Source organism: Camelus dromedarius, chromosome 12 (assembly GCF_036321535.1).
Source record: "Camelus dromedarius isolate mCamDro1 chromosome 12, mCamDro1.pat, whole genome shotgun sequence".
NCBI classification, from domain to species: Eukaryota; Metazoa; Chordata; class Mammalia; order Artiodactyla; family Camelidae; genus Camelus; species Camelus dromedarius.
In genome coordinates, this window is record NC_087447.1 from 51,971,175 (window position 1) to 51,998,815 (window position 27,641).

The window sequence follows — 27,641 nt, forward strand, 5'->3', positions numbered from 1 at the left end:
ATGGGAGGAAAAGAGGTAAGGGTTGAGAGGTGTGGCAGGGTCTTTGCCACATGGGTTCCAGAGCAGTATCACTCTGCAGGCTGGTCTTCCTATCCTTGACAGAGAGGCAGAGAAGCCAGCTCAAAGGTACAGACAGAACAATCAAAGCCTTCAAAGAGCACATTTGTGTAATTATTACTTTTTACTGTAAAAATATTAAAACCTCACTGAAGGTTTCTCAGTGTGAAATTAAACTGCCTATATTAGAATCACTCAGAATGACTTTAAAAAACGCAAACTGACTCCTCTGGTCCCAGGCGCGTTGGGATCTGCTGGCCTTGGTGCAGACATGGCCAAATCGAAGAACCACACTATGCACAACTAGTCCTGAAAATGGCACAGAAACATCAAAAAACCCCGTTCACAATGACAAGAATCTCTAAAGGGAGTGGACTCCAAGTTCCTGAGCAACATGTGCTTTGCCAAGAAGCACAAGAGGGGCCTGAAGAAGATGCAGGCCGACAACGCCAAGGCCACGAGTGCACGTGCCGAGGCTGTCAAGGCTCTCGGAAAGCCCAAGGAGGTCAAGCCCAAGATCCCACAGGGCAGCAGCCACGAGCTCAGTCGACCTGCCTGCATTGCTCACCCCATGCATGGACTGCTCACCCCAAGCTTGGGAAATGTGCTCGTGCCCGCATCACCAAGGGGTTCAGGCTCTGCCGGCCAAAGGCCAAGTCCAAGGCTCAACCAAGGTCGCAGCTGCAGCTACGACTCAGGCTCCAAAAGGCGCCCAGGCCTCCACAAAGGCTCCAGAGTAGAGGCCTTCATCTACTGATGTCAGGATAGAAGTACTGGTGTGACCCCTGGGCTGCTGTCTGCACGGGGCTCATGTCCTCCTGTGCTATTTGTAAAAACAAACCTGAGGCAGGAAAAACAAACAAATGAAAAACGCAAATTGTAGGCTGTTTCATCCTAGACCTTTTAGCGTGTAACAGACTTTCTAGGGTGGGGCCAAGATAATCTAAATTTTTAATAAGCTCCCAGGTGATTCTTATACATAGTAGACTCTGACAAAGATTATACGAAATGGGAGTCCCTCAGACCAGGTAGCACATCCTATTTATCTGTATCCAGGGAGTCTAGTGCTGGACCTGGCACAGTGAGTGCTCAATAGGTTTATTGAATTGAACTGAATATATCAAACAGATTTTTAAAGAAAAGTCACTCTCTTCCACTGTGCTGAAACAGCTGATTCCATTTTTTTCCATGAGTCTCTGGTCCATATACACAACTTTCACACTATTGTAATTGCAAAGTACAATTTAAAAATTTTCTACACATTTTCTAACTTTTTATGGCTATAAAATATTTTATTCAATATGCAATAGATGTCTTAGTTCATATCCTTTTTTTCTGAGTTTTGAAAAGAATTCCCTTAGGAGACCTTACATTTGAGTAGTGTTTTCAGTTTATGAAACCCTTTCACACAGTCTTCACTGTTTCTCACAACACTCTGTAGGATAAATATCCTCATTTTGCAGAAGCGTATACAAACTCAGAGATAAAATAACTTGCTTAAGGTTCTGCAGCTGGTAAGTAGTGTCCGATGAAAACCAGAGTCTTCTCCTGCTACATCTAATACCTGCTCCAAGACACCAAACGTCCAGCACATTTTCTGGCAGGAATCTGACCCAACAGTTGCCTGATGCAAAAACCTGTAATGGAGAATGTGGAAGATGGAAATTACATTTAAGGAGATCACTGGCCAACCATATCCTAAGTGTATAAGGAACAGTTCTTACCTTTTGGCAAAGAAAACGTGTATATTAGTGGAAATCTTCAGTGAAAAGAACTTACTGTTCTTCAACAAATCTTTCTGTGACCGAAGCCCATTTCTGTAATCCCCAAGCAAAGGGGTCTGGGACTGCCCTGAGCACTCTGACACTGTCACTGCACCTCCCCAGCAGCACCACAGACACAGGAGGAGGAGCAAGGACGACCGGCTGCAGGACGGACCGGAGCGGCGCTGAAATGTTAAAGCTCTCCTAACATCAAGACTAGTCTCACAGGGTGCTGGGGCGGCCGCTGAGGGGACAGTGCAGGGAAGCGTTCCTCCACTAAGAGAAAGGCCCACTTGACAGGTGCACTGCCTGGTGAATATACCCTGGTCGGGCGCAGCCCTCCAGGGGAGGACAGGCTGTCCCAGCTGAGCAGGTACAGAGACTCTGTTCTGTAGAAGAGACAGCCGAAGAGAAAGTGCATGGCTGTGTTTCCAATATATTACCCCTGCATGCCACTGGAGATGCAGGTTTTGTTGCTCTCAGGTCATAATCAGAGTTCTTAAAAGATAAAAAAAAAATGTTCTCTCTTAAGGCAGAGAGTTCTTATTCACTGAAGGTTCAGTGAGTAAATGACTAGGGACTGAGGAAAATACACAAGAGGGTAATGTACACATCACATCCAGGGGAAGGGATATGATCTCTGAGAGATTTTTCAAAGCTAGGATCCTGGGAAAACAGCAAACCAGCAGTTCTTGTGGAGCCAGTGTGCAGACAAGGTTCTGTACCTGGCAGAAGTTAGGTTCTGCCAAACACAGTTCTAGCTGTGTATATGTGCATTTGTAGCATGAAAAAAAAAAAAAAACCTTTGCTATAGGGGCCCATTAAGTTTCTATTCTCAGAGTATTGTCTTGAAATATCAAAGGTAGATCACTTTGGGGAGGATATTAATAATTCCCATCAAAGTTCTTTTACCTACCTATGTATATTCTAGATAAAAAGTTCTCTGCTTTCAGTTTCTCTGGAGGCTGAAAGCAGTGAACTTAAATTGTAGTCTTACTCTCCGTCATTGTTGGGAATCCCTAATACAATCTCCGTAACAAATAAATTCACCTTTCATTAAACCAGGTGAATTTCAGGCATTGTAAGCTACAAAGGAACAAGGTCCACATATTGTCCACAATGTAACATATTGTGGCTATGTTTAAAAATTTGTAAACTGTAAGATGATGTTCAAATGATAGTCATTCAATTAATAACAATTATGAACAGAAAGGTATAGCAGAAAGTTACTGAAGAGTCGTAAACTACGTTAATTCAAAGATTAGCTGTCTGAATGACAGTTTAGGAATCATCTAAACTCCTGGTTTCTTTACAAAGGTCCCCCAGAAATTACCACATAGTGCACCAATACTGGCTGTAAATCCACTAGATTCCAAACCAAACTGTGCAAGAGCCAGCTGGAGCCTGAGCTCCAGCAGACCGTCTCGGTTTCTGCGGAGTGTTGACAACAATCCTACATGACCTGTCTTATGGAAATCCTACTGAATCATTTTTACGTAGGGTAATTAAGGTTGCTTTCCGCTCTTTTCTTAGTGCTTTTTCTTTTAATTGGAACATAAACTGGGAAGAACTACAATCAGATATTACTCCCACCTGTTTTCTTTTTATTATACATACTTTAGATTGCAGACTGAATACAAATATTGATCAGAAGCCAAAAAGCCCCACACATCTCTTATCAATTCAATCCAGACCAATCTGTCTTTCAACTCCGCATTTTTATGTTCTTGCCTCACCACTTGCTAAAATAAATAGATGAATAAATAGCAATCTAATCCAAATAAGCATCTTTCACCTATAATTATCTGAAGTAAGAGCTTTAAAGAAGGGTAGAGTTAATCCATCTCACCAATTGCATCTTCAATGCCTGTTCAGTCGTGCTTGAATGTCTAGATTCAATTTATAAAGAATATGAATGTGTAACACTGTAGAGAGATGCTTCTGGCAGACTCTGAGAGGGACAAAAGGTCAAGCAGTTCCTTTGCTGTTCTGTGACAGAGTCTCTGGGCTGGGTCAAAGGGTGGGAGGGATATGTCTAGATCTGGAATGGATCACATACACAATTAAGTTCTTGTCACATCCCTAAAAAACCAAAAAAACAAAACCATGACAGCACAACTTCCCCAGGCAAGAGGACAGCCAGATGGAAAGATACTATTTTTCTCCACCTACGTCAAAATTTGAAATGAGAATGGGAATTATGGAAAAAACATTTCTAAGTTTTAGAATATACTCTTACTTGGATTACTATTTTGAGGTGACGTTTGGAAATCTTGGGAAAACAGACTTGGTTTTTCCCTTGTTGGAAACTGGTTACTCGAGTGAAAATTAATACCCTCAAATCACCTTTCAACACACAAAATCAGCCCTGTATTATTACAGAATACATGGTCCTCAACTATTAAATCCAGACATTTCATTCATTTTATGTAGAATTATAAATGCTGTTTGTACGTAGAATTTGGATGTTCATATATTAGCTGACAAGTGGAAATTTAAAAGTTTTTCCCTCTTGATGCTGCCTGCGAGCAACAGTTTAGTTTTGGCATTTTCATTACCCTTGTCTGACATTAGTGTTTGTTTTTGTCCAGTTCTTGGCAAAACATAAGAACTGAACCAAAGATGGAAATTAGTAGGCTGAGTGGCAAATGTTTGGCTTCAATGAGCTACTTACTATGTGATCAACTGTGAAAGAAAAGAACGAACAAATAAGTATGAAGGTTTTGAAATATATTGCTGGAGACTATCAAAAAGATAAGGAAGAATGTATGTTTGACTCCTAGAGAAGGACCTTCTCCCATCTCACATATGCATACACTGAACACATTTAGGTGTATGTACTGTTACACTTAGCCATTTGATTTCCCTATACATTTCTAGAGACCTAGTAGACATTAAAATAAAATTCAAAGGTCACACTCTAAATCAATTATTTTTAGTGACTATGTCCAGCACAGATTCATAGAAGATTAAGAGATAGAAGGATCCTTAAAGTACATCTCCTTCAAAATGACAGTTCTGCAGATGAGACAACTGGAGGTCACAAAGATGATCTTATTCACCTAGTGCTTCTCAGCTAAGCTAATGGTGGCAATGGGACCAGAACCTGTGGTTTCTCTCATTCAGTGTTCTTTCTATCACTATTATTTCTGATGCCCTGCCATCACGTTAATGTCACAATTTTATCTGATTCCTCAAAAATCACTGCAGGCATGATTCCTGATAGCCTTGGAAACTACTAGTGCATCCAGGTTTGGGGCCTGTGAATGTTTGTGATTCTTGCTCCATGAAATACAGTATCAAGAATGCCAGGGGGACGGTACAGCTCAGTGGTAGAGTGTATGCTTAGCATGCACAAGGTCCTGGGTTCAATCCTCTGTATCTCCATTTAAACAAACAAACAAACCTAATTAAAAAAAAAAGACTTGAATGCCAAATCAGATTAACTGATGTTGCAAACATTTTTAAACGGTTTCTGCACTTTATCTTCCAGATCTAAAGCTAAATGCCTCCTCCAGTAAGATTATCTGTGATTGCCTTTTTCTTTATAAAATTTTACAGGCCATGCCATATTTTAAAATAATACATTTGTTTACTTAATGACTGTGTATCTTTTGTAATAGACCGTAAATTCCATGATGGCAAGGGTCATTTCACTACTGTACCTAGCACCGTTCTTGGCATACAGAGTAAGTTCAAATAATATTTGTTGAGTAAATAAATGAATTTAACTCTCTCCCCATGGCTGAGGCAAGCCTTATGGAAGCCGTAATTATCCCTTTTATCCAGTCTTAAACTGGGTATCTAAGCCCAAGGATTAAAGTTCCAGGGAAGTAGATTTTAGTTCAGCAAAAGCTGCCAATTAGAGAGGTTCAGAAATGGAATGAACTGTTTTGTAGGGTACTGAGCTCTTTGCCAAGAGGCTGCCAAGGTGCATAGGATCTCTCTGCTTTGCGCAGAAGTTTGACCTTGACCATCTCTCAGTGCCTTTCACGACTTCCAACTCTGAAGTTCTAAAGTTCTTTTCAGTTGCTTGATTTTGAGTTAGGTTAAAGTAAAGTGCACACAGAAATCATTAGGAAGTAACCGAAGTCATCTAAATGAGACTTAGAAAATTGATTTTTCAGGCATGCATGCCTTTTTATAATTGTTTGATACATACAAATCCTGAGTTTACAATTTACCGTAAGTCTGTATATCCTCATCTCAATGAAAACTAAAAGATTTTTTAAAAATTTGTGTAGCATTCCACAGTTTTAAACACACATGCACAGACACACACACTTTCATGTAATTATGATCAGCTCTGTGAGGAAAATGATGTGTACGTTCATACAGAGGAGGTGGCTTACTCAAACTTACACATGCAAGTGCTAGAACTGTCAGGCTTCTAACTCCCAAATCAATGACCTTCTAACTCTAATACACTCTGTTACTTTTTGACTCCAGAATTATCCACCCTCTAGGTTTAGCCATACTGCATCCTCATCTTGGATTGAAAATACCTTTCTTCCAAATTTCACTTGGAAAAGGCCAAATGGAATTTAAAAACCTGTTTTTTTCTTTGATAGGTATCAAAAATCTATTTTACTGATTATCAGAGATGTTATAAATATCTGACACAAACTAACTGTAACACAACAGTGATTAGGTTAAATAATTAAAACTTCTTGTTAGCTCATAACTAAGGAGCAGTTGTTTCTAAAAAACCTTTTTACTGAAGTGTAGTTGATTTACAATGTTAGTTTCAAGGATCAATAGCTATTAAATGTGATTTTTTTTCACACAGTCTGATGAAAAAAAAAGATTTCAACTCACAATAGCAACTTTATTAACTCAATTAAGACCTGAAAAAGGATTTTCTTCTGAAAATAAGATGGGAATTTATCATAGGTTAAAGGGCAAGGAAGAAGAGATCCAGGAACATTTTATTTTTAGCTACTAGTTGTTTCTCAAAGGTGACACAGGGCAGTGGTCTACAGATTAAAGACAAAATAAAATACACTATTTCATCCTGTCTTAGAGTTTGAAAGGACCTTTCAGACCATCTAGTTCAATTTCTTCATTTTGTCTTAATTGACACAGTAGATTTGAGATTCTATCTGCTATAAGTACCTCTTCTTGAAGGAGTTCATCTTTCTGTGAAATGGCTTCAACTTTCTAGAAAAATCAAGATCACATGTATTTTTCATACCTCTTATGGCATGACAATTACATGCTGAAAATCTCTGCATTTCTAAAATTCAAGTATGTATTCTCCTGGTATATGTGTTCATGTGCAGTACCTCTGGCATGGGGTGATTTTCCTCAATCAGTCTTCCAGCTATAAAAGACACGAATGAGTAAATCTTGGAAAAGGGATAACATCTTTGATGTTGTCAATTCCCAAGATGCACTGCAGATAGCGTTCAAATCCCATCCCAAAACCGCCATGTGGCACAGATCCAAATCGACGGAGGTCCAGATACCTGATTTTGAAAAAAGAGACTCATTAACCTATAAATGCTTCTAAGATCAGGTGTTATGGTAAAATTTTATGTTTCAAAAGTACTTTGCAATCATTTGTTAATGTCACATCACCGAGGTAGACAACACTTTTCACTCCACAGACAGATGAAGGACACGGGGAAGTTAAAGTGATCTGTCCAAGACTACCCAAACAGTAGCAAATTCTGCCATGCATTCATGGGCTTTGGTCACTTGATCCTTATTCTTCTAAGTTAGTTACATACTTATATACAGAAAACACGTCTCATGAAGCTGCAGAAAAATTTCTAATAACTTTACTAATTTTCTTTAAAGATATTCATCTTCTATGTCTTAGTATGTTAGTGATAATGCTTTTTTTTTCTTACCAAAACCATATTGTTCAATACATAGAGGAGTATTATAAAAAGAGATTTCCTACTAGATTAGACTGGAAGCTACATCAAGGCAGGAACTGCATCTTATTCAACCTTTATCTCCAGTGACTACTCAAAGTAGATGCTTCCTATATGAAAATCTATTGTTTGAAGGTATAAAAATACACCCCTGAGCAATGGAGTGAGGAAAAACGTCTACTTCTCTGATTTGCGCCTACTGGAAGGTGTCCAGAGTCATTTTTCTGAAAAGCTACACAGCCTTGGGAGCCCACCCACGCATGTTCTAGTTCCACTTAAGATCACACACCAGAAAACGGTATATTCATGATTCAAACTCAGATTCTAATACGCAAGTCTGGAATAGGGTTATTTTAGGAAAGGCAGAGGAGGAGGAAAACTCTGAAAATATTTTTTATTATGTTATTTGGTGGGGGGAGTTCTTGAGTTATACCATATTGATTAAAATAAGTTTATAGCTTCTCAAATGATCTAAAAATACAGTTTAAAACTTAAGTGCCACAATGGCTCCTCTAGGATTAAAGACTATATCCTATTTCCTCACAATTAATAACAATGACTACATGTATTGGTATTTTAAACAGTTAAGATTTGAAAAGAAAAGATGAACTGCAACTAGGTGAGTTACGATCAAGCGAGATGAGTAAGACACAGTATCTAGCATAAAACTTCAAATTAGTAAGAACTCTCAGGAATAATGGAAGGAACACAGTCTTGAGTAACTGAAATGTTTGGTAGCTGAATCAAGTTTAAGTTTATGAGGTATAGGGGCAGGGTATACTTTGATTTATTGAGAAAATGAGAGGAAGGGCATAACAGAACACCTGCCACAAACACCCGCAGGATCTGAGCTGGCTGCCAGAAATCGAGCACCTAGCTTCAGCGGGCTCTCAATTTCTCATACATCGATGTCAAAACACTGGCATGTCTGGAAACTGAATTCAGAAGAGGGATTCCACCTGTAGCATTTTCCTTGCCTTTGCTTTGATAAATGGAAAAATCTACTTCTAAAAAACAAGTTTTCTAAGGAATATGCATTTGTTTGATTGTTGTTAAGTTAATTCTACGGTAGCCAGATTATGGAAGAGATGGTACAAAAATTGTGGAACTAGTTACAGATTTTATTTGCATGTGGCATGTAGAAACAGGAAGTGAGAAAATTCTTAAGACACCTGGGGTGGCAACTCTGTGGCAGAACACTAGCAGAGGTAACAGTCTTGAAGACTTTTAAGGTCCTTTCTAACTTCAAAATACTATAATTACCATATAAAAGGGAGCAGATTCCAACTGTTAAACTTCAAGCAAGTTAATTTTAAAAATCTTAACTGGTTTTCTTCAATGATTCAAGAATTGGGCAGCAACCCATGTAGCAAACAGAAAAGGGCTCCGAATAGCTGTACAAAATCAAAGATTTTTACAGGCAGAAGTGGGTGGGATAAGGGTGTTACCAGTAGAGAATGGGTTGTTTCAGGCAAGGTCACTCTTCTTTGGAGAACGAATGGGGTCTATCAGGCAGATTACCTCACTAGTGCTGGCAGGTAAATCTAGATTGACTGGTTTAAAAGTCCACTCCTGGGAGAGAATTAAGTTAGGTATTAAGCCTCAGTTTGGTGATGTGGGCTTAGCCACATCATTTTGGGCCCGTTGTCTCTTTTTTTAATTCCATTTTGGGCCTATTATCTCTCTTTCTCTTCTTTTTAACAAAACAATAAATATTTATATTTGGAGATGTTAAGAGTCTGAAAATCTTACTTGGAAAAGAATAGTACTGAAATGATTAATAAAGACCAGAAAAGGTCTAAACCAACAATTAAGATTTGTAAATAGCTATGAATATTGTCTTGTAGACAGAAAGAAACTGAGGTAAAATGCATCAGCTTGACAACAATCAGGCTCACCTACCTAACAGCAAGGCTCAGAACGAAGGCAGGAAAGTGGGAAGGGAACCGAGCATCTACTCCATACAGATACTGAACCTTTACGGTTTCATTTCATCCTTACAGTAACCCTGTGAAGTAGTTACTATCATTCTATTTTATAGCCAAGAAAAACAAGACTCAGAGAGATTAACTATGCCTAACGTCATTACTGGTAAATAATTCAAGGGCCAATTTTAGGCTTTCTGCATCTCTGAAATCTAGTTCCTTCATTAGCAAAAGGCAAGTTTGTAATCTGACCTTACCTTTTCCTGAGGACAGCAAAAGAATTAACAATATTGTTGATATAATCATACCAAGATCCTGAATGAGTCTTACTATAGAAATGTAAATATTTTGTATAAATATTGAAAAGTAGTTGAAGAAAGGGTCTGCAGAAAGAAAGCCAGAATTTAGGAATGCAGACAGATGATTTTCTCCAAGCAGCTTAGATTTCTGCAGTTAGTGGCGACCTCAGGGACCACTTAACTCAAGCCCCTGATTTCACACACACAGAAACTGAAGCATAATGGTTAGGAACAAAGCCCCAGCTTTATGCTTCTAACCGTGTGCACGTAGTTAAATTGGTTAACATCTTTAAGCCTCAGGCCTGGAGGAGTAATAGAAAGGTAGTAAGAATAGTATTTAACACACAGGGTGTTGTGGTGATTACATGAAACAATATACATCAAAATCTTAACACAGTTATCTGGCACACAATAGGTAATAAATAAGTGACAGGCATCATTATTACTATTTTTCAAGGACTCAAAGGGCGCAAGTAGTCTTCTGAGAACCTGTTCATTGTCTTACCACCCTTCTATAGCACCCTGGAAATACAAGTGAAAACTGTAACACTCAGATCCACAGCTAGAATGAGTCATCAGGGGCCACATTCTTACCATTGGTAGGCTTCTGTCAGTCCTGATCTGTCAAAGGAAAATAATAAAATTCTCTCAGAGAATGGCAGTAAAATACTAGTGACAAAATATTTATTCTGGGTTTTGTGCAAAGTGCTCTTTAAAAACAAGTATGCACCAAAACCTGTGGCTCTTCAATAACACGCAATACAGTTGAGAAGCTGAACCTTTATTAAGTGGAAAGAAAGGTAACCTAACCAATAGCAAGTTAACCAAAAGTCCAAGGTATTGTTAAATACTAAATGATACAGAAAGAATGGTCCAAAGCCCGAAAGAAGGGGTTCATTTGAGGTAAGTTTTTTATCCTGTGACATAAGAAAAGCACTATTACCACTTAAGGGTGTTGAAAGGCAAGCACAGACAAGGGATGAACAAACACAACTTTCATTCTATAATATTAAAACAATAATATAGGTTCTGAGGCTGCCTTCATAATATGGTTGTAAATTGGTTTTTGCCAATTTGAGAAATGTTACTAAAAAGTTAAACTCCTAGTACTCATTAAAATTAATTTCAAGGCCTTTAGAAAAGTGTTTGGAACCACCGTGTATCTCAAAATGATCAGGATTATGAAAAATTCAAATATATAAAAATATGGAAAAATATGAACAGAAGTCACAGAGAGATCCCTGAGATATGGGAACACATATATCCACTTCATTAGGAAAGATAAATTTGGGTATTATCAGATATTGGGTAAACATTTCATGTTATGAGGAAAGGTTTCCTGAAGGAAGGAAGCAAGCAAAGAAAACAGACCAATTAATCTCTCAACAGATGAGGTTTCTTGCCATGTGTGATTTTTATTGTGCTTAAAAAAAAAAAAATCCCAGAGAATCTTCAAATTCTTTCTATCTAAGGAGTTTCACCTTCACTTCAACTCCATGATTTTCCTAGGACCACGATAGCAACAGTAGGAGTCAGTAGTCTAGTTGATGGAAGAGTCCTCCCAGCACGTATTTATCCCCTTTCTTCTGGACCCTAACCAAATAGAGCAGTTCAAATGGCTGGGATTACAAAACCAAGTTACCCAACAGATTTACAGGTTGGGATCTTGGAAAAGGATCAACTTTTTAAGCATTTCTCCATTAGGAAAAGAAGATCTTACAAACGGCTAATTTAACAGGATATTTTCAAACAATCATGACTTTTCCAGGTTACTATGAAACCCAGTATTGTCCAGAGAGAAGGATTAAGCCTTCAACATGGGAAAGACTTTTTTTTTTTTTTTAAGTCTGGCACAGGAAAAGTAGAAACCATGGAAAACAGAGGTTTATAACCTTGGTTAGTTTAGGAAGTCACTGTGGTTTGTTGGCAGACCATGCATATACAGGAGTGGTAGTTCAATTAGAAACATGATTCCCTACTTCCCATCTCCAAAACATTTTCTGTGTGTTTATGGATTCATTTCCCAGGTCTCAAACAGTGAGTTAAAGTAAAGTTATTCAAATACCTAAATCAAGATGCTTACATAGTAGAAAACCTGAGTAAAGGAAAACTGTTTATTCTAAATGCTAGCTTAGCAAATATTTTTAGTATCTTCCTTCCTCCATCTTTATCCTTTCCCAGGTTCAGAACCTGCCTTTCTCTGTGCCCCTGTAGGAGTCTGCCAATCATAATTTAGAGTAAAATATATTTTTAAAAAACACACAAAGAAAAATGAAGAACAACCTTTAAGGGGGGAATTCTCTTTTCCTGTCTCATTAATTTTTTAAAAAGCTATTTCCATATGGAGAGATACATACAAATAGTGAGCAAAAAACCACTGTGTTTCATATAACAGTTCCAGTCTTTTAGAAAAGGAAGCTCAGAGAGGTATGGACAACCTGCTCAAGATCACAAAGAATCTGAGATACAGGGGTAGTGGGCGGTGAGGGCAGATGGAGGGGGAAAAGCTCAGTGGTAGAGTGCATGCCTAGCATGCACGAGGTCCTGGGTTCAATTCCTACTATCTCCACTGAAAAAAAGGAAAAAAAAAAAAAGGGAGATCCAGGTCTGTCAGGTGCTAAGGCCCATGTGCTATTCTGTTATTCTGTCATGACTGCTTTTGAGCGCCCCATCCCCAATTTCTGAATTTTACTTCTAGGTCCAACCAATACCTGGCCAACTGCTGCTCTAAGAAATGGTACCGTTCCTCTCTGAGGCTTCCTCCAAAGAGTTCTCCAACTCCAGGAACCAGAAGATCAACAGCAGCAACCTAAAAAGGAAAACTGTCATAAATAACATTCCATTTTCAGGGCATTCCAACAACTGTGAGTTGTGGAACTTTTAACATTTTGACAACTGGCTATTTAACTGTTTACCAGAGTTTCATTTAAGGTACCTGATCATGTTCATTGTTTCAATGTCAAATGTTTAAATTATCTTTAGAATACAAAAATGCAAGTGGACAGTTTCCCCTCTTGCCCATTTATGTGGCGTACTTAAAAATGTGTTTTCTGCACAAATGTGATATAAATGTTAATTTAAAAAATGTGGAAAGTATTAAAATTATGAAAATACTAAAAATCACCTACTACCATACAGAAGCAATTACATGTTGGCATATTTTCTTTCAAGTTTGTTTGCTTATCCACTTAAAAGAGTATAGTAGACATTAAATTACATATGAAATTTACCATTCTAATTGTCCTAGTTAACGTTAAACAATAAATATTTTCCTAGGTCAGTAAAAATACTTTGCATATTTAATATTTTAAAGCTGCACAGTTTATTCTTTAGGAGTATCACATTTTATTTAACTGCTTTACTTTGGTTGAACATTCAGGGATGTGTGTGTTTGTGTTTCCTCTTATAAATAATGTGGCAATGAAGTTTGTTAGGACATGTAAAATATGTTCTGATTATTAATCAAAGAAGTACAGATTAAAACAAAGAGATAACTGCCATGCAGTTATCAAAACAGGGAAGATAAGAAAATAACATAAACAATACAGACTAGAGAATGCATAAACTAATCCTCTCATACATCTGATAAGTCCTTTCTGGCCAGCAATTTGGCAAAAGACAATCAAAAGCTTCAAAAAATGCAATATGCTTTGATGCAGCAATAGCATTTCTAGGAAATAGTTCTAACAGAATAATCAGAGATGCAAAAAAAGATCAATGCACAGGATGTTTATTACAGTGTTACTTAGAATAACAAAAAATTCAAGTATACATCAACAGGAGACCATTAGATAAATTTTAGACACAAACAGAAAAAGACTGACATCTACATAATGAGATGCTTATTGTATTGCTCTGATTTATTTGTATTTTCTAATTTTTTTTTACAATAAAGATATGTTACACTTTCATAATAAGAAAACAAAAAAATTTTAATAGGGGAAAATGGTACCTTGATATTTTAATTTGTATTTCTTCACTTACTAGTAATATTTACTTTTTTGAGAATGTTTATTTGCTGCCTATATAACTCTGTGACTTGGCAATTCATTTTTTTGGGGGGAGGGGCAGGTAGACATTTCTAAGACCAAGAATCTGAAGGAACAAAATTAAGAAAGATTTAATGTAACAAATGAAAAATCAGTAATCCATAAAACACATCTAATAACACATAAAACATTCAACTTTTGATTTCAAAATTTTCATTGAGATATGCTTTATAAATAAGTGTGATTAATAAATAAGATAAAAATTTAAGATTGTGTGCTAAATGCTATATAATCCTCATTACTATCATTAAAGAGAAAGCATCTGACATGATTGTCATTTCTCAGCTGAATCAGAGAGCAAACAGAAATTCACCAATGGTTTCTACTTCTACTGCATCTCCTACCACTCAATAAGCTGGTGAGGAGTAAGCGTACAAACAGGTTTCTTTCACACTACCACTGCTGGTTGACTCCATTTTAGTAATTCTTCTATGAACTTGGAGGACTTACAACGAATAGGCAAATATTTCAGAACGTGGATTTGATGACTCAGATGTGACAGTAGGTAATGAAACAAACAGGTGGACAAGAGAGCTTTAGTAATACGATGAGGAAATTCTCATGGGCTATACAATTAACAGAGTTAACAGACTCCAACAGGACCCTGCAGTTAACCCCTTCCATTCTCAAATAAAGGCGTTTTTATGCCACAGAAGACCTGGCATCTTTATTTCCTAGTACCTTGCTTTTACACATGGCTAAAATATGCTAGGAGCTGAGAAACACATGATGAAAAATTTATTCTTAACTTCAATCCAGAGTTTTAAATTTAGAATTACAGGCAATCAGGGTTGGAAGAGAACAGACAAGCAAGTGGCTCTCTGGCCTCTGCTTGAAAGTATTTAAGCAAATATTCAAATAAACATTTATCAAATATTTAATATTATAACACTGAAACATTTATTAATATTTAAAGTGCTAATATTAATAAACAAATATTTAATAAATAAAATATTTAAGCATGGGAACCACTACCCCTGAAATATAGCATTCCATCCTTCCATATAGCTCTATTTGAAAGGGTAGGTATATCCAAAATCTGTAATTTTGAAGGTTTTGAAGTAGGGGCAATTCCAAGTCACAAAGGTCGACAGAAATTGATTCTGGTACTGCAAGTATATGCAAATCTTTAAGAACCAGAACTAAAAAAGTCTGCTGCCTCGAAAGAAAAAAAAAAAATACTAGAGAATGAGCTATTATGGAAGAACAGGAAGTAGGCAGTTCAGCTGAGGCTGGTGGCCAGTGATGAGGGATTGAACCAAGCCTTGATGAGCTGTTCTGTTTATAAGTATCAAACAAGAGATACATTTCTTTCGTAGTCTTGCTGCTAACACAACTAAAACAAGCAAAAACCCTTTTGTGATCTTATGTCAATTTTGGACCTTAGTTTTTTAAATGCTATTTTTAGAGAAGTGTAAAAGACTCATATTTATCTTTGATTACAAACCTCCTTTATGTTAATATTTGACTTCCTTGGAGAATTCAATGTGCAACCATATTAGTTTTAGACCTTTCTGTCTGGTGTTTGTTTATCTGGCATATTTGCAGCTGCACAGTAATAGTTGTGAAATTGGAAGCTTCTGACCCTTCTGAATCACCTTCACAATCTTATGCCACAGTATATCTACAGTTTTCTTTTCTGGATTCCTTTCAAACCTATCTTCCTAATAACCATGGCACCTAACTGGTTAAGCCCAACTATTTCCACACTGGCTATTCTAAAATGAATGTGATAGCTGCTGTATTAGTCAGGATAGCCTAGGTTATGGTAATAAACAAGCCCAGAAGCTTACAATAGGGCCCCTTAATCTCAGGATCAGCGACATTTTTGGCCAGATAATTCTCTGTTGTGAGAACTTGTCCTGGGCATTGTGGGATATTTAGCAGCATACCTGGCCTCTACCCACAACAGATGCACTCTCCTAGTTGTGATGACCAAAAAAAGTCTCCAGTTATTGCTGAGTATCTCCTGAGCAGGGGTAAGGGGGAACAAATAACCCTTTAATTGAGAACTACTGCATTGCAACAATGAATTGGCTTTTTAAAACTTACACTACATGTCCATCCTGGCTTGAAACTGATTTTAAAAAAAAAATCTCTTTCTGAAGTATTTCTGATCTTGTGGCCGATGGAAAAAAAGAGCATGATGACAATGTAGTGAAAGTTTCATAATGTTTAAGTCATAAATGTACATACACACATAATTTTTCATATTCTTTTTCATTATAGGTTACTACAAGATATTGAGTATAGTTCCTGTGACATACAGAAAAAACTCATTTGCCTATTTTATATATAGTAGGTAGTATCTGTAAATCTCCAACTCCCAATTTATCCCTTCCTTCCCTTTTTCCCTCGGTAACCATAAGTTTGGTCTTTCTGTGAATCTGTTTCTGTTTTACAAATAAGTTCAATTCGTGTCTTTTTTTTTTTTTTTTTCAGATTTCACATATAAGTGGTATCATATGATATTCTTCTTTCTCTTTCTGGCTTACCTCACTTAGAATGATGATCTCCAGGTCCAGCCATGTTGCTGCAAATGGTATTATATTATTCTTTTTTTATGGTTAAGTAGTATTCCATTGTATATATATATACCACAACTTCTTTATCCAGTCATCTGTCTATGGACACTTAGGTTGTTTCCATATCTTGGCTCTTGTAAACAGTGCTGCTGTGAAGATTGGGGTGCGTGCGTCTTTTCAAATTACAGTTTTCTCTAGATATATGCCCAGGAGTGGGATTGCTGGATCATATGGTAACTATTTTTAGTGTTTTAAGGAAATTCCATACTGTTCTCCATAGTGGCTGCACCAATTTACATTACCACCAACAGTGTAGGAGGGTTCCTTTTTTCCCACACCCTCTCCAGCATTTATTATTTGTAAACTTTTTAGTGATGGCAATTCTGACTCGTGTGAGGTGATACGCCATTGTAGTTTTGATTTGCATTTCTCTAATAATTAGCAATGTTGAGCATCTTTTCATGTGCCTCTTGGCCATCTGGATATCTTCTTTGGAGAAATGTCTCAAATAGTCTATTTTAGTTGAATATAAATTTTAGAAGAGAAAGTCTTACATCACTACTAATTTTGTGACATGCAGAAGGAAGACATCATCACCTATATCCATTCTTTGGATGGTCTGCAAATTCGCACTCTCAGGCAGGGGCATTTCCTGTATGTTTTCTTGACATGGAGAGTAAAGCTGCCTCCCTTCTTAGGAGGTGTGTACCTTTTAAGTAAGGCATTCCTCTACACCACCTCATCAACGTTCCATGATCACAGGACACTATTTTCTTTTTTATCAAGGCCAGGCTTCTCTCTTTGTGAAGAAAGGCCTCCAAAGCGTTTTTCTCCTATCTTGCTACATATACCCTTCTCCTTTTCTCTTTTACTTTAGGTTTAATTTCTCTTCAACCATATCAGATTGGAATATGTTCTGCTTTCCTTTATCATGATATCTTCCAATCTACTAGAGATTCTGCACACTTTCTGAGAAGCTATAATGAAAGTATTCCTCAACTATAAATAAAGACGTTTACATTTGGTAGGCACAGAGCTGCACATTCTTCTGATAAGATATAAAAAATACTGCATTCTCTGGTAACCACTAGGCTAATTACTACAGAAACTGCCTGTTTCTCCAGGGTTCTAGGGGAGGTAAAGTGTACATAAAGATACAACACAAACCATGACTTACGGACGAACAAAGCACAAAATGTGGAGGGATTCACACAAATTTCTTAAGAACTAATGAGAAAAACTTGGTTGCGTGTTTGCCAAGTGTTGGGCGGTGAGGGGGTTAGAGTGCAAACAGGTTGGAAACAAGAAATGTGCCTAGATCTTTGGCATGTGATTACAGTATGCCTTCATGGGCTGGCTGGTCTGTGGTTTACAGGAGTCTGAACCTAACTCAAAGGGCTGGGGGCTGAGCAATCTTGCCCTTGAATAGTAAGTGAGAATTCAGAGGTTGCACAGGGAAATATCCTCTTAAATAATTCAGAGTTGACCAAATTTGTGCACTTCCGGGGCTAAAATCTCCACTGTGTTCCTGTGCATCTTTAGGAGACTTGAAGTAAGTGGAAGGAGTTTGGTCCTGCTATCCTTTCACTTTCCTACAGTTCTCAATGAAGGCTACAAATGATCTTTTTTACTACATCCTTCGTTAACTTCCCTAGTCCTAAAATGTATTCCACTTTGGGCACATCTTCCTCCACTGTGTATGAGTTCTGATTTTGCTTAAGTCACACAGCTGCAGTGGCATGCTGTCTAGAAATAGTGTGTGTTGGTATTTAAGCTCAACAGCACTGGTCTCTATGATACTCCCCTTTGACTCCGACTCTTTGATTCCAATCATTGTACTAAAAAGAAAACTCAGCACTTGAATTAAAAAGCAAACAGGCTAGACAGGAACAAGGCCTTTAATAAATTACTTTTTCTATGCTAAATTCAAGGGGGGGGGAGTTTAATGTCCCTTCCTCTGCTCTCTTTCTACTGATCTCAGTATTTTAAAATATTGACGAAAAACACAAACCAAACACCTCGCGCTATTCAGTGTCTCACAGGCTGTTACCAACAATGGAGCAACATTACATACTATTATCAAAAGAAGACTGTTCCACAAGCCATAGGAAATGTACTTGTGGATTAAACCTCTGCAAGCTTTTGCTCTAACTGCTGACACAGACAGTATCCGGCTCCTAAAAGCAACGAGCTGCAGCTGGGAAAGAGAGCCTTCCAGATGTGATGGTATGAAGACAGTATGAAGGTGCAGATGGGCTGCAGATAGCAAGGACTGAAAGTGGCCTTTGGCTAGTAAAATGGCCAGTCTGGGAGCATTTTACATGGACTGAAATGCATACTTTCAGCTTTGACATAAATTCCCAAAGCAGTCATTAGTCTTAGATAGGGGCAAAATTGGAAATTCCCTTCATCACTATGTCTGTTGGTTTGAGGCTGGAGATTATTTTGATGCACGTCAGTTAACTACCCCCGGCCCAGGGTTCATTAGATACCCCTTAGTTGAGTATTTTTCCTTCCAAGTTGACTTCACAATATGTACTTTATCAAGTGCCCACTAATGCTTAATTTTTTATGATTTACTAAGTAATACGGATACAATTTTAAAAGTTAGAACATCACCTGGTGATCTTGGCATCTTATTAGGGACTGCTGGGCAGTCACTTTTCCTAAACACACATGGCTGAATGGAATGAATAGATATTCTTCTCTGTGAAGCCAATACCCTAGCTGAATATTTGCTATCTGCCTTTGGGGGGCTTACTCAGGAACCCAAATTCAGGGGCATATAGCATTTTGCATGTTTGCTTATTTTCATTTTATTTGAGCCTATGATTTGACGTCTTCGAATTATTAAATATATTTGGTAATGCACCAGTTATTCTTAGATATCCAAATGAGGGAAAAAAGCTTAGGCCATCTGAAATCAGAGAATTTTAGAACTAGTGAGTACACTGTAGGTCATCTAATCCAATTCTCTAATTTTATGGAGGGAGAAATGAGGCTCAAAGATTAGAGAGACTTGCCTAAGGCCATACAGATAACTAGTAAGAGGGCTGGATTTCAAGCCCAGCACTAGTAACTTCTTAGTCTGGTTCTTTTCACTTTTCACTATAACATAGTACACATCTTCATTTTTTAAAAGGGTAGGGGGCGGTGAGGGGGAGAAAGAAAGAAAAACTGTAACTGTAAAAGTATACCATTTTACTGTTCATTATCTCTGACCAAATGTTGCGAGCATAGGTTAAACATTTCCCTGCACTTCTCTTTTCTTTTTTTTTTTGAGGGGGGAGGTAATTAGGTTTATTTATTTATGTTTAGGGGAGGTACTGGGGATTGAGCCCAGGACCTTGTGCATGCTAGGCATGCACTCTATCACTTGAGCTATATCCTTCCCCATTTCTTTTCATTTCCTAGAGAAGGCCACTGTGAAACACACCTTTTACTTTTTTTTAGATTGCCTTGCACCCTTTGCAGAAACACATGCAACCCTACTCATAACCTGTTATTGCCCCCTACTAAAAGAAACACAGAATTTACTTAGCTGACCTCAAAATTGTTCATTCACCATTGAAAAAAATAAAGTTGGGATGGCAGCAGATACTTTATACAAGTGGGTTGAAAACAAATCTAGTTTGCTAATGAATCAATGTTATATCTATGCTTAACACACGTAGTTTAAATAAATTATTATTTTAATAATTTAGCTCTGCAAAGCTGTAAGCTATAGTACAGCATAAATTACAGAAGTACACTAAAATTCATCGTAATGCCTTCAGGTTTCAGGCTGTGAGACCATATTACTAGAGAGACTTGTCATAATGAAGGCTTCCCAGTACTTCTAAAGGTAATGTTTGTGACTGCAGCCCATGAGGGAATTGCCTTTTAAGGAATCTTATGGAAAGGCATGTTACACACACACACAACACACACACACACACACACAGAAATATCTTAACATTATTAAGCTTTAACACAATAAATATTTTATAAAAATTTAGAAGGAAAGAGGACTTCACACTTATTACCTACTATCCCAAACACTGTGTTATGTACTTTTTATATATTGTTAATTATGGGTTAATTTAATCTTCACAATTCTAGAAAATATTATCATCTTATTTTTATAGATGGGTAACTAAGACTCAAAGAAATTAGGTGGTTATCTAAGATCATATAGTTTATAACAAACAGACATGGGACCTGAACCCTAGAGTGCCTTACTCTGAAAGCCACTGTACTTTCCTTTATGCTATGTTGCCATCACTGAAAAAAATTTAGGGTAAAAGCTGCTCTTTAGCTTCCCAGGATTTTTCTTAGAAAATCAGGTCACTCAATCCCTATCTACTGTGTGTCTAAAACTGTGTTGGGCTCGATTCATCCACTCATCCAACCACCTACCATCATCAAATAGATATTAGGTGTCTGTTACGTCCCAAGCATTATGCTCGGCACTGGGGATACACTGATAAGTGGGGAAAAGAAGACCTCAAGTCCTTGGGCATAGAGGAAAGAGTTATTAGTTAAATAGTGGTGCAAAGTTATGACTGCGTTAAGGTTATGATGGATTAAGAGTTTGTAGCTTTGGGTCTGAAATTTAACATGGTACCAGTGTAGTGTCTAACAGGGGTCTCGGACTCATTCTGGAGGATCAAGGGAGATTTCTCTGGGGAAATGCTTACTGAAATCAGATCTGGAGAGTAAGTAAAATTACTTCAGTGAGGAAGATTGTTCTAGATTGAAGGAAGACTGTGCAAAGATCCTGTGATGAGAGAAAGTCTAGCCTATCTGAAGACATGAGTTAGGAAAAGCCAGACTACACTGGGGCTTGTAGACCATGGAAATTATCTTGACTTTTATCTTAAGAGCAGTAGGAGGCCACTGAATGGTTTTAAGAAGGAAGAGAACATAATCAGATTTTCATTTTCTAAAAGCTCAAGCTGAAATGGGAAGAACTGACTCAGAGGAGGAAGGAATGGTTAAGGGCAGGCCAGTTAGGAGGGTACTGAAGCAGTCTGGGTAAGAGATGACAGCATGTTAATCTGAAAAGGTTAAAGTGGAAATAAAGAGAAGTGGGTGGACATGAGATGTACTTAGGAGTATGAAAATGACAGAACTTAGTAACAGCTTCAATATGGGAAGTACGAGAGGATTTCAAAGATGACTCAGGTTACCTGGCTTATACAATCAGAGGTACACAGAACAGTCAAAGAAAATCAAATTTGGTGGGAAGAGGAGGAAGGAAGTGAAATCACAGATTCAGTTTTGGGTATGTTAAGTTTGAGATGGTTTTGTGATATGTAAATAGCAGTAAGATGAATCCAGAGCTCAGAGGAGAAGCCTGGATTTCGAGATATAAATTTCTGAGTTGTGTGAAAACATACAGTTAAGCTAGCTGTGAGTACAGATGAAACCACCTGGGGAGAGAAAAGAAGACCCAGGACGGAGCCTTGAGGAATTCCAGTATCTGTGGATTAGTAGAAGAGGATGAACCCGTATAGAAGACTGAGAATAACCCACTGAGAAAGGAGGAAAACTGGGAGAATGCTTTCACAGAAGTCAGAGGAGGAGAAACTTTTCAGAATAAGAAAGTCATAAATAGTGCTGAATAATGCTGAGACGTGAAGTAAAAGAAAGACTACTGGACTTAATAACATGACAATCATTACTGATCCTAGAGCTTCAGTGATGTGATTAGAGGGGATAATTGGAGGTATGATTAGAAGTCACATTAGAGGGACAAGGAATGAGTGGTAGATACTGGGCTTATAAGACACTCATTCACCATCCTGAAGAGGTTTTTCATTTAAGAAAGCAATAGTTACACAGAGACCACAAAATACAGACACAATGCAACCAGTTTTTACCAGTTCTTTAAATGCTATAGAAATCCAGAAAAGGAATGCTCAAAGTGACTAGGTAACCTAGGGAAGTCTTTACAGAGAAGGAAAGCCTAAGCAGAATATATATATATGTTTTGTTGTTTTTTTTAAATTTTTTTGGCGGGGGAGGTAACTAGGTTGGTTGGTTGGTTGGTTATGTATATATGTATGTATGTATTTAATTATTTATTTATTTAACGGAGGTACTGGGGATTGAACCCAGGACCTTGTGCTTGGTAAGTGGGCATTCTACTCCCAAGCAGAGTATTTTTAAGAAGTGCAAAACTGAATGACCGAAAAGTGCTCTATCTAGGGAATTTACATGAGAAGAATACACGGGTGCGTGTGTGCCGGGGGAGGGAGGTGGAAGTGGGATAGGGTGAAGTGAGAAAAAAAAGCTAAGAGATACAGGCACAGTCCTCTGTCTTGTGATGTAGGCTCAATACTGAATTACCTAGGATTGAATAATCTATGCCCTAGTCACTCTTACTTTCTTTTGCTGCCCACCTGTGGGCCCATTCACTTCTCATAATCAATTACACCAGAGGGTTGGTAGGGAAAAGAGAAAATAAGAATCATGAATTAATTGTGTTGCTCACTGGTTCTGGATAATGCTGGTGTGAAAGGTGGGGATGAGTAAAATCGGCAGTTAAAATGTAATTTTATATTGGTGATTTTGAGGCAGTGCAACAGAGTGGAAAAGAACACAGACTTCAGAGCCAGAGAGAACAAGGTTTGAATACTGTCACTTACTACCCACGTAGCCTCAGGAAATGCAATTAGTCCCTTTGCATCCAGTTTTCCATGTAATGGGAGAAAAAAGTAAGTTCTTGGCAAGGTTGTTTTGGGACTTAGAGATGAGATGGTTGTGTCTGCCTCATACTTGGCTAATACTGTTTCAGTAATACTACAAGAAAGAAAATACATTCAAAGCGATAACCTTCTATACCTCAGATAAGGTCATTTTATTTACTGGCAGGTCCTGATCTACAGGTGTTTTCCTACTGGTATTTATCTAGAGACAAGTGAAAAGCACCAGACAGAAAAGTTTAGGTTTGTGAACTTTTTTTGAGATAAACATAATATATTTGTTTCACAGACTTTTACAATTAATCATATTAAATATATAACTATTCAATACATATTTAAAGAGTCAAATATATTCTTATTTTATATTACTGACAATTTTGTAAAGGCAAGAAGAGAAAAAAGAGAAGGAAACCAGAAGAATAAAAAAATAGCTGCAGCTGAGGGTGAAGAAATAAGAGAGGGTAAGAAAGGCTAAAGCAAGCCAGCAGACCAACAGACAGAGACAACACAGGCAGACAGAGAAGAGATGGTCCGAAGAGAACTGACCAAGTGGAGAATCCGCCCAGACCTCCTTGATCCCTCCACAGGGTTCCCCTAACTATTTCCATTTGACAGCCAGGGCACTCGGAGCTGCCTGCTATGCCTAGCCAACTCTTCCTCTGTCCGATCATACCACTGCTATCATCTCTTGCCCAGCGTTTCCTCCAACCCCGTGCAGTCTCCGGATCAGTATCCAGCGTGATAGGAGACTGGGCACATTGCTATACAGTGCTCTAGTGCTCCTAGAAATCTAAAAAACAAGATACACCTATATTTGCATCCACTCAAGTGAGGACATCCTGCGATAGAAATGAGGAAGTGTGTTTATAGAACACTGGGATCTTCTTTGGGAACACATTTTTATAGGTACCTTTGAGAAATGTTATCATTTTAAAAGATGCAAAGAGTGAAGGATATAATTTAAGAAAACACATCAAATGAAACAGAATCAAGGAAAAATCCCAGACTGAGATGATTAACCCCGACTTGTTTAGTGTCTTTTCTTACTGTGTGCTGAGGACTATCTTCATTATCCCTCATGTAGAATGGCTTGAGCTTTAATGGATAATTAATGACAAAGACTGGCATGTTGCCACAGTGCTTCACCAGGTACTTTTCATGTTCGGTGTGTAGATCAGCACCCCACTGTAATGAGAAAAAAGAAATTACCAAAGGAGAAGAGAGAACTGAAATATACAACGCAGGACCTAAAATAACCTGTATCAGTGCCAAGGGCTTTCTCTCCCTGAGGATCAGGGATGTGTGGAGCTGTCTGCTGAGGTTACACAGATAACTAAACTAGAGAGGGATACGTGTTAACAAGAACATCCAAAGGCCTGCGAAGATGAAAGCTGAAAGTAGTAGATGAACACCATGGTTTCTGTGCCCATCTCAGGGAGCAGCATTCAGCAGATGAACAGCATCTGCAGGAAAACACAGTGCACCTCCCATGGTGTATAAAAGCTACTTTGGAATCACAATTTTTACTAATATTGCCTAGAGCTTCTTCTACAGTTACTGTTCCTAAGTTTCAGGAAATTAAATGATGAAAGATAATATCCCTAATATTGAGTCTATCTTTGGCTAGATGGTTTCTCTCTGAATTTTTTTTTGATAAAAGAGTCAACCCTCATATATCAGATGCTCCTTAATGAATATTTAATAATACTGTTCATCTATTTATTCAGCAAATACTAATATGCCTATTAAACTCTAGATACCATGCTAGGTACTAGAAATCCCTGACTTCATACATAAAGCTTCCAGGGTAGGAGATAAACATTAAATTAAAAATTATACAAAAAAATCAATTGATTATAAATATAACAAGCAAAGGGCACTCATAACTTAAGAGAGCATCTGACTTAATTAGGAATGGGACTGGTGTAAGGAACAGTTTGAAGACAAAGGTATTACATTCTTAACATTATCTTATTATTCCTACTTGTCTGGCAATGCACTAAGTATAGGAAAGAAGCACTGGCACAGAAATGAGGAGACTTGCCTCTAACGTTACGTGCAGGCCCACTGATACATCATGGGGCCTTTCCAGATCTATATCCTTGCCAAATAAAATAAAACAGCTCTAAAACACACACACACACACACACACACACACACACACACAAAACTCGGTGTTTCCAAAGTGGATTACAAATTAGAAGGTTCCGTAAAGTTCAAAAGAAAAAGAAACCTGTTTAATGTGTTGACTAAACTTATTTGATCACACAACCTTTTTTGTCTGTCACCTGTTAACATCATTTAGAATACACTTTGGGAAACACTGAACTAGTTGATTTCTACACTGATACTCTATGATTGCCATTCTTTCTAAGGAATTTCACTGGGAAACTTCTTTACAACCATTTTGTTACTGCTATTCCAAGTAATATGATTCTGCTTCAAAATTATTTTTCATTCTAAATATTCCAATGAAGTAGAGCAAACGTGAAAAAAAAGCCAATGTACAGATATGCAAATACCACACACTGCTAATAAGAAATAAGATTATTTTAAAGGATTCTTAATGAAATCAGAAACATACAAGACAGATACATATTTTCATACATATGTATGTATGTACTACCTCTGGGCAGAAGGTGAAGTTCTGGGATGCCTGCTTTAAGATCTCCACTGCCTCAGTGTAAGAAATGCTGGAGAGGGTAAAAGCAGAGAAAACGGTCAATACAATGGGCTGTTGTTAACTAATCCATCTGAAGGCTGGAAAAGGCCTATGCTCATACAGTTTTTGAGACTGTACTTGAGTATTAAATGATTACTGGGTTATCAGGAATGATTATGAAAAATGGCTGCTAAGTAATCAGGAATTAAGGCCGATCTAATCCTCTGAGGGCCTGATCAGCATGAAGGGAAAGAGCCATTCAATAATCCCACTCCCCATCTACTTGCAGAGTACAAGAAGCCAGTCACTCAAGCAAGCACAGATTTTCTCTGAATTCATGTTATCCCAATGCCCTAATAAAAGGTGTGAAATATTGAGGCTGAAAGAGAAAAAGTCTCTCCCTAAAGCTCTCATTCATTCATCCAACAAATGAGCACTTACTATGTGCTACACATCCTAGGCACTGGAGATACAGTAAATAAGAACATGGAGCTGATGCCTGCACATGATAGGGGTGGGGAGGAAGATAAACAGAAGTGATATAAAGACAGGGAGCTATTGGTGCTATGCAGAAAAACAAAGCAAGGCAAAAAGACAGAGGGAGTTTGGGGGTGCTATTTTAGATAAGATGGTCAAGAAAGGCCTTGCTGAACTGGTGACATCTGAACAGAAACCTGTATGAAGTAAGGAAATGAGCCACACAAGTATCTGAGGGAAAGTATTCCAGGCAAAAGGAACAGGGAGTACGAAAGCCTGCAGTGCAGAACAGTTTGGCTCATTCAAGGAACAAACAAGTCAATGTGACTGTATGTGGCAAGGGGGAGAATGCCAGGAAACCAGCCAGGAAAGGCAGTCAGAGGTCAGATCCTAGGAACTCTTTCAGGCCATGCTAAGGGCTTTGTAATATATTCTAGTATTGAAGATTGCTTAGGAAAAATATTATTGGTTACCTCAGTAAAAAAAAAAAAACCCACCATGCCTCAAGCAAGCCAAATCAAGACTTTGGTTTAATTTTAACAGTTTGAGTAGGTAATATATGCACATAGTTAAAAAAAAAATCAAGATGAATAAGAGAATATACCTCTTCCTTGGATCCCTGTCCTGTAGCTACCTAGTTCCTCTCCTCACACACAATCACTGTTGTTGGTTTTTGTACGTCCTTTATGCATTCATAAGCAAATATTAATATTTGATCTCCCTTTTTTATAGATGGCAGCCACAGCATATATATCATACACACTTTTCTATTTTTTTACACAATAATATACCTTGCAGATCTTTACACATCAGTATATGAAGAATTCTCCACTTTTTGAACTATCAGATAATATTCCATTTTGTGGATGTGCCCTAATTAGCTGAACCAGTCACCTCTCAGTGGGTATTTCAGCTGCTTCCAATCTCTCACTGTTATAAATCATGACGACATATAGCTATTTTATGCTCTTACATACTAATTCCGTACACGGGAAAAATGGAATTGTTGGATACAAGGGTATTAGCATTTGCAGTTTTTATAATTTTGAAAGACTGCCAAAGATACTGTCTCCCTTTTACAGGGTTATACCAATTTATGCCTATCAGTAGTATATGAAAACATCAGTTGCTCTGTAGCCTCTGCGACACTATTCTGCATAATTAAAAACAAAAATCTACAAACTTTCTGAAGGATTTTGAACTAAAAAAATAATTTAGCCAACAAAAACTTACTCTCTGAAGGAAAAATAAAGTTCACATCTATAACTAGAAAGAGTTGTATCATATAGTACAAATAAAGCCCCCAAATCTAT

At 37.7% G+C, this 27,641-nt stretch overlaps 1 protein-coding gene and 1 pseudogene across 5 annotated transcripts in view; one reads left to right on the top strand and one right to left on the bottom strand.

Annotated features, from left to right (window-relative positions):
* Nucleotides 1-328: 328 nt before the first annotated feature.
* On the top strand, nt 329-799 carry LOC105097573 (large ribosomal subunit protein eL29-like; annotated as a pseudogene).
* Nucleotides 800-1,169: 370 nt separating this feature from the next.
* The window catches only part of NARS2 (asparaginyl-tRNA synthetase 2, mitochondrial), a 130,983-nt gene continuing 104,511 nt past the window's right edge, over nt 1,170-27,641 (bottom strand). Inside the window, exons 10-15 of one of the 5 annotated variants that reach the window (XM_010990147.3) lie at nt 25,816-25,882; nt 24,237-24,374; nt 12,638-12,735; nt 10,521-10,547; nt 7,106-7,288; nt 1,170-1,694 (exon numbers count right to left, since the gene is read on the bottom strand). In XM_010990147.3, coding sequence (XP_010988449.1) covers nt 7,144-7,288; nt 10,521-10,547; nt 12,638-12,735; nt 24,237-24,374; nt 25,816-25,882 — 475 coding nt within the window. In that variant the 3' untranslated portion in view covers nt 1,170-1,694; nt 7,106-7,143. Of the gene's footprint in view, nt 1,695-6,625; nt 7,289-10,520; nt 10,548-12,637; nt 12,736-24,236; nt 24,375-25,815; nt 25,883-27,641 lie in introns of those variants that run through there. The other 4 variants (XM_031460437.2, XM_064492754.1, XM_064492753.1 and 1 more) reach the window with 4 other exon arrangements.